This window comes from Triturus cristatus, chromosome 4_1 (assembly GCF_964204655.1).
Source record: "Triturus cristatus chromosome 4_1, aTriCri1.1, whole genome shotgun sequence".
Lineage (NCBI taxonomy): Eukaryota > Metazoa > Chordata > Amphibia > Caudata > Salamandridae > Triturus > Triturus cristatus.
In genome coordinates, this window is record NC_140585.1 from 408,869,898 (window position 1) to 408,883,202 (window position 13,305).

At 46.0% G+C, this 13,305-nt stretch overlaps 1 protein-coding gene across 3 annotated transcripts in view; it reads right to left on the bottom strand.

The window, feature by feature from the left end:
* Nucleotides 1-13,305, bottom strand: part of PTPRB (protein tyrosine phosphatase receptor type B) — a 461,363-nt gene that overhangs the window by 114,329 nt on the left and 333,729 nt on the right. For all 3 annotated transcript variants that reach the window (XR_014981270.1, XM_085652523.1, XM_085652524.1), the window contains one exon: nucleotides 3,025-3,268. Coding sequence is in view for 2 of the 3 variants with exons in the window: in XM_085652523.1 (XP_085508649.1) it covers nucleotides 3,025-3,268 (244 nt within the window). In the remaining variant the exon portion in view is untranslated. The remainder of the gene's footprint in view (nucleotides 1-3,024; nucleotides 3,269-13,305) is intronic.

The following is a 13,305-nucleotide window of genomic DNA, read 5'->3' on the forward strand; positions in this document are numbered from 1 at the left end:
CTCATATCCTGGTCCTTCACCTGTAAGCTCTTGACAAACTACTGAAATAGATTATCTGTCACCAACACCAATGTCCAGCAACTACAGCCGTGTTGTGAACAGGGGCGTAGCTAGAGCTTCTGGCGCCCGGGGCTATCCCTCAGATTGCCGCCCATGGCAGGTAGCGGGGTGGGTGGGTTTGATGCTGGGTAAAAAGAATGGTGAGCACTTGAAAGAGGTCCAAGAGACACGAGGTACAGCGCCAAGGCTACACAGTTGAATACAGCAAAACCAAAGGGGATGATGGACAGAGTGTTGAACATTGCAAGCACTCACCCCCAGTCAACTGATCTGGGTTTAATCCATCATCATTCTTTAGCTCACTCCGCCACCCCAGTTTAGACATGGCCATATGCAAATCAGTCTGACCCTGTGCCTCATGGGAACAGTCCAGCCCAAACTGCCAAGCCATGTCTTCCCTGGACCGGAAACAAGCATCCTGGGACCGGTATCAGATTAGTTGATAGGGGGTGAGTGCTTGAAATGTTCAACACTCCATCCATCATCCCCTTTGGTTTTTCTTTACACAGTTGAATACACCAGCAGTACAAAGACACACAATTGATGGACGGAATGCAGAACAAATCAAAACATTCACCCCCAGTCAAGAGATCTGGGTTAAATTCATCATTTGTTTGCTCACCATGCCACCCCAGTTTAGACTTGGTCATATGCAAATCAAGACTGATTTGCATATGGCTGGGTTCAAACTGGAATGGCATAGGGAGCAAAAGAAATGAAGGATTTAGGCCCAGATCTCTGTACTGGGGTGAATGTATGACATTGTTCTGTAATCTGTCCATCAATTGTTCTTTTTGCAAAAATAATATATAAGTACAGAGGTATCAAGGTTGACTCGTTTGCAACCTCTAGCATATTTAACCAAAAATATGACCAGAGTCCTATATGCGGTGGCAATGTGTGACATTTTCAACTTTTCAGTGTAATTATGAGTGACATTCAACAACTATGAGTTACATTTTCTCGCAAGCAAAATTAAGCGATGAGGGAAATATATAAATGAGAAATTATACCAATTTGAGCAATGTGAAACTCTAATAAGAGCTTAAAACTGATGAAAAGCACCAGAAATGGAAGGGCACTAACCTGGTAAAAAGTAGTAACTCACAGCTAATCCTCACCAAATACAGTTTTGCGAATATGTGGTTTATGTTCTTTCTCTCCTTCTTCCCTTTTGTCCTCTTTCTTGCTTTTTCCCTTCTTCCCACTGTCTCATTTCCCATTTCCCTCCCTTGTACTCTTTTTCTTCCTCCTTCCTCACCCCCTCACACCTACCCCCTCTCCGCAATCTGGACCTAAAAGCGCTATGAAGCATTCAGCACAGTCCGCTTTCTAGTGCTTTTTTCAAATCAGTCAGTTATCCAACCCTCCTCCCCCGTTATCCATCCCCCATTTGGTTGCTAAATTTAAAAGTTGTCCCAGAGGGGAGAGCTTTTTAGCTTTGCGATTACTTGTTAAATCTACTCTTCCTCTGCATAATCTGAGCTGCACACACCCTGCCCAACAACTGCTGACTTGGCCCTGGGTCCGGCGCGCTCTCATGAAATAAAGAGCTTAGCAGGGTGTTTAAAAAGTCCACGCTTTGAGGAGCTCCTCTTGCTGGGCAATCCGTGATGACACTTCTCCCCTGCATGGCTGCATCTCCCTGCTCCTCTCTTGACTGTGTGTGCGAGCGGGAGAGAAAAGTCTGTGTGAACAGCTAAGGGGCAAAGATACACTCTCCACAGCGTGTCTGACTCCCCCCTCCCACCCCCACTGAAATGTAGGAAAAAAAACAGCCTTTCAAAAAGGCAGAGAAGCTCCACATTCCGTTGGAAACTTGCGTTCTTATTACATCGAGAAAACGAAACTATAAGTGACACTAAGAATAACAACATACAAAAATCGATTCCCTGACGACGATCACTGTGGACAAACTCAGATCCCCGGCAACAGAGCAGCTTCTGTGCCCTTCACACCAACCATAATGCGCTAAATTACTTACCTGCGGTGGTGACTGAATCCATGTGAGTCAGTCCACACATTCCGGGCAGGTCGGTCGGTGAGAGCAGCTCCATACACGGGCCGAGGGCTGTCTGGGTCGCCTCTGTGGCGGCAAGGATCGCTCACCTACTAGCTGCAGCCCTCTCTGGGCAGTGCAGTTGAGTTCCATAAACCACCACATTGCAGGCCGCTGCAGTTATCGTATGTTTTAGCCGCCAGCACTGCCTGCACACGTGACGTGCACATATGTAAATACAACGCCACCATTCTATAACTGAGTTTCAGACACACCCCTGACCAGTGTGCCGTGCCGCGCAGTACGAATTCAAGTGTTGCACTTAAGCTCAGCCAGCCCCTCCCTCAACCTCAAACCTGGCCTGCCGAGCAGCATGCACTGTGCACTTCCGCTTTCTGCCACTCTCTGCTTTTACCAAATCGTATTTCTTTAACACTCATCAGCCATAGCTTTCGGGACACTTGACAGCGAGCCGAGTTGAGGCACTTTATGCATGATAACAGGGTACACGACCGCGCAACGCACCACCACCACTTTGCTAGGTGGTGCGTGCGTGCGTGCACTGCAGCCAGTGCGCTTTCTCTGTGCACGTCACGTGTGCAGACAGTGCTACGACCTCCGCAGCAACAGACTCAGCCGCACGTGTGGGGGTAGGTGGTGAGTCAGTGTATGTCAGTGTCCCCAAATCATAAACTCCGCCATGCGCAACCACCAGCCGCCACCGCCCCCAAAATAGTGCCGCCTGGGGCGGACCGCCCCCACCGCCCCCCCTTGCTACGCCACTGGTTGTGAAGCAAACCAAGTCCAAATTTAAGAATCCGCCATTCTCTGTGATTTCTGCATGTAGATATCTCAAAGAGTAATGACATGCACTGGGTACCCGCCACGAAGACACAAAGAGTTGCACATAGGACATCTGAGTGCAGGAGTTCAAACATTGTCAAAACGAACACAGTAAATCGAACCTGTAGGGCGTCCGGGGCTTGAGTGGTCCATCACAGAACTTGTGTTGATTTGGATCGCACTTCCCTCCAAGGCTTTCCATCTCTGTTCCGAGCTTAATCTGAACACTTTGATAGTTGTAGTCTGGGTTCTCTGCACATTTACTGGCAAAATAGTTGGTTTGGTAGACCTTGATGGAGCTGTTGTGCTTGTACTCATGATATGTTGGCAAAGGGTTCTGCTGTTCTGGCTTGATATCACTGATTTCTGGAAAGACATGAAGGAAAAAGAGACACCACTGCATAAATTCTTTACACAACACGTTTATCTGAACAACCCCCAGACAGACCAGCCAGCCCACCTTCTCCACCTGAACGCCGATCACGGCCGAAGACACCACCTCGACCATGAAAGGCATCCACTCAGGGGCCCCCACCAACCCCTACCCTCCACACATTTACCACAGAGCCGCCACCTCCATCGCACCCGAACTACAAAGCACCACCAACACCACCTTCGAAACAGGCACCTTTCCAGACGACTGGAAACATGCAGAAGTCAAGCCCCTGCTAAAGAAGCCCTCAGGCGAATCCAACGACCTCAAGAACCACCGGCCCATCTCGCTCCTCCCCTTCGCGGCCAAAGTTGCAGAGAAAACAGTCAACAGGGAACTGACAAGATTCATCGAAGACAATGCCGTCCTCGACCCGTCCCAATCCGGATTCCGAAGCAACCATAGCACCAAGACCACACTACTCGCCGCCACAGACGACATCCACACCCTCCTGGACCAAGGCCACTCCTCAGCCCTGATCCTACTCGACCTATCAGCAGCCTTCGACACTGTCTCCCACCTCTCACTCGTCGCCAGACTACACGACGCCGGCATACGAGGAACAGCCCTAGACTAGATCCGATCATTCCTCACCGGAAGAAGCCAAAGAATTAGACCGCCACCCTTCCTCTCCGATCCCACAGAAATCACCTGGGGAGTCCCACAGAGGTCATCACTAAGCCTGATTCTCTTCACCATCTACATGGCCCCCCTCGACGCTATTGTCTGACAACACGGCCTCAACATCGTACCCTATGCTGACGACACCCAACTCATTCCCTCCCTCACCAAAGACACCACCACCGCCAGACTGAACTTCCAGAAAAGAATGCAAGATGTAGCAGTCTGGATGACCAACAGCTGCTTAAAGCTTGACGCAGAGAAGACAGAAGTTCTCATCCTCGGAACCACCCCTTCAGCATAGGACAACACCTGGTGGCTGACTGCCCTCGGAAGCCCACCGACCCCCTCGGACCACGCCAGAAACCTCGGCATTGTACTCGACTCATCCCTCACCATGAACCGACAGGGCAACGCCATCGCCTCCAGCTGCTCCAACACCCTCTGCATCCTCCGCAAGACTTTCAAATGGATCCCCCCTGAGTCAAAGAAGACAGTCCCCCACACACTCATCACCAGTAGACTGGACTCTATGTGGGCATAAACATGTCCCTACTCCGCAAACTTCAGACGATACAGAACACCGCCGCCAGACTCGTCCTCTGCATCCCTTGGCACGAGCACATCAGCCAACACCTACGTAGGCTGCACTGGCTGCCAGTGGAGAAAAGAGTCACTTTCAAAATCCTCATCCACGCCTACAAATGCCTACACAACACTGGACCCAAATACCTCAACGACAGAATCAACTTCCACGTACCCAAAAGAAACCTCTGATCATCCAACCTCGCACTGGCTGAAACCCTGTGCATCCACAGAGCCAGAGCAGGCGGAAGATCCTTCTCTTTCATTGCGGCCAAAACCTGGAACAAGCTCCAGGTAGACATCAGACCCCCTCCTTGAACACCTTCAGGAAGACTGAAGACCTGGCTCTTCGGCTAAACAGAGCTGCAGACCCCTCCCCCCCTCAGCGCCTTGAGACCCTCACGGGTGAGTAGCGCTCTTACAATCCCCTGATTGATTGATTGATTGAACCCTTGTTGTGCTGTACTGTATTCTATTTGGTATTCATACAGCACGAAGAGTGCAATGAAAGCAGCAAAGTACTGTGGGACAGGGATGGAGTGGGTTAATGGAAGGGATGCGGTGAGTATCCAGGAATAGCTAAGAGGATTTCTTAGGGGAAATGATGAGGTGCTACCAGAAGAAATTTAGGCATTCTATAACTGAGGTAATAACAATAGTCTTTTTCAAAGAGTTTCATCAAAGAGAATGGTACATTTAAATACTCTTACTAGGTATCTCAGATACCTGCTGCTGTAAAAATATGATATTGTTACTCTAGAAATTATCTCTTGAAATGATCTTTGATCTGAGCCTTTTTTGTTTTTTAGCTCTCGTGGTAGAATTAGATGCCTATGCAACTTATCGTGATGGCAAAACTTTGTTATCTGATGCTCATATGCTTGAGGGTTATCATCAGGAAAGGCCTTCGTTGACATGCTAAATTATCCAGCACTGTAAATGCGCCCATCTGTAATCCACATTTGTTTTCATTGTTTAACTATATGGACTTTTTACTGTTCGGTGTTCTGGGGCCTGCATTCAGTAATATGCAACAAAAGGAATTTATATCAATGGTGCAAGTGAATGTCAATATCCTTATGGGTTATAATTAGCCAACATGGAATTATAATTGATTCAAATGAAGTAATTACAAACATTTTGTCTTTAGAGCACTCATTTGAGTTCCTTTATACATATCTTGTATACGACACATTGTCCATAAGAACAGCATTTATAATTTGGAGAAGGAGAATAGACACGTACTGACACTTAGCAGCAGAAACACTATTGCACATTTTCAGTGCTCTCTGTATACCTAAACATGAAAGGACTTAGGGCCATATGTAGGAAGCCTAATACCGGTCGGTAACGGCCGATTTTCGGTAAATATCCCGTTACCGACCGGTATTTAGGCTTTTGGTATGTAGGGGGCACATTTCAGGATTCGGTAATTTACCGAATCGGGATTCGGTAATTTTACCGATTCGGTAAATACCGAATCCTGAAATGAGATGTAGGGGGAGTGTGTCGTTGGTGTGGTGATTCGTTATTTACCACCAACTAAAAGTTGATGGTAAATGACGAATAGCTGTGAAAAAGCATTTTTGTGCACTTTGAAGTGTGCAATGTGGCAGACATACATGCCCTTAGGGCATGTATGTGCGCCACATGTGCACACATGGACGAATCAGGGGTGCAACAGGGTGTCAATGTGACACCCTGCCACCCATGATGATGCCTCCCCCATTACCGATTCGGTATTTACCGATTCGGTAATGGCAACTGGCTTCCCATTCATTCCTATGGGCCTCCAGGCCCATAGGAATGAATGGGAAGCCAGTTGCCATTACCGAATCGGTAAATACCGATTCTAAAATACCGACATTTACCGATTCGGTAATATTTTACCTACATTACATTTACCGATTCATAAATACCGAATCGGTAAAATTCGGTATTTAAGAATCGGTAAATGTAATTTACCTACATATGGCCCTTAGAGAGGAATCTATCGATTTCAATAAGTCCGATCTTACCCCGCTTCCCCTCAAGCTATCAACTCAGTAAGTTAATACCTGTGTTTCTACTACTTCTCATTGCTATGTCCCCTGAGTTAATGCAAACAACCATCTATGCCGGGTTTCATAAACATCTGTAACCCATATGCATCAGGATGTATTCCTAGTTCTATATATGGCAGTCCACTACCCCTCAGGTATATGAATCACACTAATAAAATATGATAAAATATATTGAGAACACTTAATAAAGTTTGGGGGTAGCTTGCTGCACCACCAGATAGGCATGTCTGACTTACGCCTCCATTTCAATATGGAAGGGATCTGTGTAGCGTGAACCTCCAAAGTTCTCAAGCCCATGAACCCTGGGATTCATATCAGAGGTGTGTGAAATACTGCCTTAGATGTGGCTGCTACAAGAGGCCAACGCTACATTGTGGCCTGGTGCTCTTAAAGTGGAAAGGAAGCCTGTTGGAAACCGGCCCGCTCTGAAGGATCACCCCAAACGTTTTGCCTTCCTCCTCCTATTTTTCTGACCTTGTATTTGTTGGCTTTAGGACTTTGAGCACTTTACAACAGCTGACCAGTGCTAAAGTACATGTGCTTTCTCCTCTAAACATCATATAGCTGTTTGGCATATTTGATTTACTTGTAAGTCCCTAGTAAAGTCGCATACCTTATACCCAGGGTATTTAAAATAAATGCTACTAGCGGGCTTGCAGCACTGATTGTGCCACCCACAGAAGTAACCTTTTAAATGTATCTCATGCCTGCCACTGTAGTGCCTGTGCGTGCAGTTTACTGCCACTTAGACCTGGCATTTAAAACTACTTGCCAAGCCATAAACTCCTCTTTTATTAGATATGTAACCCCTAAGGTAGGCCCTAGGTAGCCCTAAGGGCAGGGTGCTATGTAAGTAAAAGGTAGGAAATTTACTTTTATGTTTTGCAAGTACTGGCAGTGATAGACAGCCTATTTTGTTTTTCACTACTTTGAGGCCAACCCCTCTCGTAGATCAGCATTGGGAAATATTTATACATCTTTAAGCTGTAATTCCTGATAAGAGAGGAGTATCTTGTTCATGTTTTATATGTTTGGAATGGTATTGATAAATTCTCCCTATTACTATTTCAGAAATGCCACTTTTAGAAAGGGGACATTTCTCTGTACTTACTGATCTTTGTGCCTGACAGCCGATCTCCAAAGCATTCCTGGGTTTGGCGACAGCAACACTTCGTGCATTCCCTCTAGACAGCCACAAAAACAGGTAGGTAAGGCTCACCTGCATTCTGAGCACTCATCTGCATTATGATGGGTCTTCCAAGGCAGGGAGTAATGGAAGGGGCTGATACTTACACTTCAATAGGTACTGTCCTGTCCACACACAAAGAACTGATTTACCCCTCAGGGTTAGCATGGCTGACCGGACTGGGTTCAAAGGGATCCTTGTGTACTGCAGAGAAATCTTTTGCAGTCACCCCATACATCAAAGGCACTTTTGGGTATAAGTCCTGGGTCTCTGACCCCCTAAAATCAGAGGCTTTTTGGACTTGTAACCAGACACAGCTGGATCTAAATCTACACATTGCCAGAAGGACTGTGGTGCTGCCAGAGGGATTTCTGTGCTACATTGAAAGTGCTCACCAATGGCTTGTTGGCTTGCCCTCTGTTCTTGAAGTCTCAGGGCAATCAAAGACTTCCTGGTCGCTTTTACTATACTACTGCAGAAGCCCATTCCATAAGAACCAGCACATCGGCTGCACAAGAGAAAAGTACCGTGCAGTGACAACCAGAGCTCCGCTCTGCATCAACAATGAACTCCTGGTAGTGACACTCAGCACTTGCCCGATCTCCAGCTGGGCTCAGTGCTCCGTGTTTACTTAAACAAAGGGCCAGCACTTCCCTAGTGAACGTGGCGGAGTCCTGATTGGCGGCAGTGCGTTATTCCAAACTGCCACATTTCTGTGCTGGAATGTTGTCAGGGCAATATCTTGCCCTGCCTATAACTCTGCCAGAGGGAGGCAGCCGCATCTGCTCTCGACGTTCAGTGACGCCTGAAAACTGGATCAGCTTGACTTATCACAGCCCCCGCACTCGGCCTGAGGAGGAGATTGCAGCCTTGAAAGCTCTATCCCTGAGGTTGTAGACACCGGCGGCTCGCCACCCAGCCCGATTGCCTCATATGAGAAGGTACTGTGTGCGAACTGACCCATGCGGTCCCTGTCAGCTGTGCTGCGTGCCTCGCATGCGGCTGAATCCTACTCAACCGGTCTCAGGGGACTTGTTAAGGATCTCCCTTGTTCGTGATTATTGGGCACTAATTAACAGATACTATTTTTCAGCCGCATAACTAATGATCTTCTGCTTGGATTGAACTGAATGCAACCCGGTCGACGTGAGTGTGAATAACCTACAAAACGTAAAGTGTTCTTTCAACACTGCATTTTTACCTGCATACTTTGGGTGTTCATATCTGGAAAAGTATAAATTGGACGTTTATCGTTTTGGCCTTCATAAACCTCTGTAGAGTCTTTCTGTGGTGTAGTCATTGCGTTACTGTGTGTTGCACAAATGCTTTACACATTGCCTGTTTTGACAAGCCTGCCTTTTCTGGCCCAAGCTACCAGCAGGTGAACACAGGTTATCTAAGTTGTGTATCTAGCGTACCCTGACTAGAGTCCTGGGTTCTGCATGAACGTGGTACATATCTCAGTCAACTAGAAACCCTATTTCTAACAAAGCTCATGTGCACTAACATGCACTCCCACACTTTTAGATCATAAATCTTCTCCTTGGCCTCTGGCACATGTTAATAGTGGTTGGGATTGTTTTGTTAGTCTGCAGTATGCAGAAAAGAATTCCATGACGAATGCACGGTTTTCTGGGGTGCAGCAGGAAGGGAGCTTCCATCTACAGTATGCTACAATTGAAGAGAGCTCCTAGCAGCAGTCTATTCGGGCTGCAGGCAACCAGTCAGTCAGAATCTCGGTGGGCAGCTTGTTCTTCCATGAACCACGTTTTGCTATCCAAGTAGGTAGGGGTAGCCTGAGCACAGGCAGATTTGTACATCCAGGCAAAACATCCACCGGTTTCCTTGCTGTGGCTGTGTTAAAGATTTTGCTTTTGTTTAACACAAAGTCACTCTGTACGTGTCCAAAAAAGGGTTCATTCCACATCAAGCACAGTGCTGGGTAGAAGTTACCATCAGTGTCAATATGTTGAATCCTAGCTGCCAAGAACCTTTAGTCCGTGGGGGAGGGGGTCCGTCAACTACGCTTTTCTGTGTGGCCCACTTTTCCCTGCGCCTCCTAAGCAGAACAAGGACACCATATCAAACTCACTTCTCCCATTGAGGGGTGGCTTACTCAGGCCCCAGCCTGTCCTAGACATGTGTTGAACTAGGTCCTTGGCTATGCTGCAGTGCTGAAGACCTGCATAAGTGCACCTTGTCGTGGTATGCTGCTGCATTGAAAGCAACACCTGTTAAAGGCCATTCTGCTGTGCACCTGACCATTCTCCACTGCTGTAGAACTGCCGCCTTGACTCACACACATGGCAGCACTTACAAACCAATGTACTGGGAGTTCCGCTGTATGCAATGTATGCAGTGCTGACTGACGCGCGTATTCATTGACAACACAACTTTCTGTGACACTTCTAGCACTTGCAGGCCTGGATGAATGGTTACCTGGGAACACCGCTGAAAGGTTTCAGGTTATATTTACAAGTACTTTAGCTTATAGACAAAAGGATACTGGGGACCAGCAGGTTTGTGGTCATATTGCCCCATAGTGATAGCAGCAGATAAAGCAGACTTAGTGTGGAGACTGGTGAAGCACTCGCATAGTGCAAATCATTAATCCAGTATTGTTTACTCACTTCCAGTATTCATCCATGACACTGCTGGCCAGGATGATAATATAATTTTACAGTCACACAAGGGGCTTTGCAGGAAAAGGATATGCCCTCAATTTAGAAACATAATTGAGTGACTGACAATTAACCAGAAATAATAGTTTGCTCTGCACACCTGCTCATACAGATTTCAATCGCACTCCATCACATCTAATCAATGCATCTAATTGTGCATTAGCTCAGCAGGTAGCAACAACTGGCAGCAAATCAGAGCTCGTGTAGAAAACACAGACAGAAAAGGAATAACAGAGAAACAGGCATCGACAGTCAGGTGAACATATCCTTACTTTTTAGATCCGGCTACCATCACAGGTGTCTTCGTTACCTATTGCTACTAATACTTTAAATGTGGTCTTTGGCTTCGCTCGGAGGAGCAGGGCTCTCTCACCTCATGCTATTGACTATTTGGTGTATCACTCCGCCTCTTGGGTAGTGCTTCTTTGAAATGCATATGGGGCTATTTTGGATCTCAAAAGTACGCTGAATGGTCATACGCTGATGTTTTTATCCCATGAATGCATTTTGTACGTAAAATATATATTTTTTTTAATGCAGCATAGTTTTTAAATGCTTTAGTCAGAAAGTAGCCCTGACCTACTGGGTTTTCTAACGTTTGTTCCATATCAAGTGTCATATGCTCTTCTAAAGCTCAGAGTCTGAGGCTGAGGTTCCCCCAGAGCCCCTCCCTTGCGTGTAGCACATTTAATAGACATGCAGTACAATGCAAATTAAAAATGCTGTGTTTGCCCAGCTCATGGCAAGAAATGGTCTTGCATCAATTCCTCATCTACACAGACTTGTACATGAAAAGGCAGGGAGTAAATTGGAAATGGAGGCAGAACTTTGAGTGAAGATTGGGGTGAACAGAGGTCAAATGTCGCTCTTGCAGATAATGATGGGTATTTCTAGAGCCGGGAGCGCGGGTGACACAGTAATGATGACAGGTCACCGAGCTGTGCTGTTACTGATTGACTTAAAGTGAACCGAGTCTGTTTTATTGCTGCACGGGTTAGAAATGCTCTACTTCCTACACGTTATTAACACAGTATAAGGTTTTACTAACTATATAGGAATTGAGAAGACAGGCTGCTGCTGACTGGGCTTACAGACACAGAGCATGGCCATGGCATGATCTATCTACATGTCCTTCAATGACACTTGACCCCTGGTCTAACCAGAGGTCACTGACCTCAAATAAATAAGCCCCAAATTTAAAGCAGTACTTGGTGGGTGCCGACTATGAGAATAATGTGGCAATTTCCTCCAGAGGTTCACAAAGTGACCAGTCCTTTCTCAATATGCTCAGCATAAACGCTTGTCCACTCAGCACTAATATTAGACCTGATAGCCTTTAGGTGGTCTTTCTCCAAACCTTTTGCTGATTTCTTTTTGTTGGCCATAGGACTCAGAACACTTTACCACTGTCAAACAGCGCTAAAGTGCATGTGCTTCTCTCCTAAAACATGGTTTGATTTACTAATCAATAATTGTCATATTTAATTTACCTATAGGTACCTAGTAACCTGCACTACATGTGTCCAGGGCCTGTAAATAAATGCTACTAGTGGGCCTGCAGCACTGATTGTGTCACCCACACCAGTAGCACTTTAATCATGTCTCAGGACTGCCACTGCCGAGCCCGTGTGTGCAGTTTGCACTGCTATGTCGATTAGTAATTTAAACTCCCTTACCACGCCTTAAATTCCCCTTTATTACATATGTCACCCCTAAGGTAGGCCCTAGGTAGCCCATAGAGCAGGGTGCTCTGTAAAAAAAAGGTAGGACATGTACTTTCATGTTTTGTATCTCCTGGTAGTGAAAAACACCCTAAATCGTTTTTCACTACTGTGATGCCTTCCCCTCCCATAGGTCAACATGGGAGTTCCCTATTACACGAATATGATGTAATTTCTGATTGAGAACAAGTAGCTCTGTCAAGTTTGATATAATTGGAATGGTAATGATAAATCCTCTTTGCTGGCAATATTAAATTTATCATTTCTGTGAGAAAGTAATTATTTTTGCCCTGATCACCCCCATTTTTTGACTGATACTGGTGGTAACTGACTTTGATTTTGCCCTGGGCTCTGCTAACCAGACTGAGTGCCAGTGCTCTATGTAAAAGGTATATGGTAAGTAGGTGCAATTACAATTGGGATGACAACCTCCCTGTAAGACCCTAGTATATGGTAGGGAATGTAGGTTTAGAGGCCCAGCAGATTGAATGCCCTTAAGTGTGCACTACTGTGTTGTCTTCTGTCATGTTAAAGGCAGCTCTGCAAACTGTTTTAAAAAGTAAATTATATGTAAATTTGACTTTGAAATTAAAGGTACTTCCAAAATCTTAAATTAACTTATCTTTACATAGAAGTCACCCTAATGTCTCCCCGTAAGTGCCCCAGAGGTATGGTGCCTTGTAACTATTAACAGGGACATTTTAAAGGATTGTTTACATGCCCTGGTGATGGACAAAACTGGCAAGTTCATTCTACCCCATTGTAGCACAATGGCTCCATAGGCCAACATGTGAATACTTTAACTAAGCATAGCTATTGACAGGAGTCAGCAAAAAATAAACTTCAAAGGTATTAAAATGATAGAATAAATCCCAAATATTGCCATGTTTAGATTTATTATAATTATCACAGAAAAGAAGTTATAGAACTTGCTTTTCTGATGAATCCAGCCTTTCAGCAGTATCTCCTGATTGGCCTGCCTTTGACTGGCTGAGCCAAACTGCTATGATGAGGTGTGCAGTGGCCTGCATAGAGACAAAGGACATCTGGTGGGAGGAGAGCTGCAAGCTGAAGAGCAAAAGGCAGTATGGGGTGGAGCAGCTAACCTGGTCT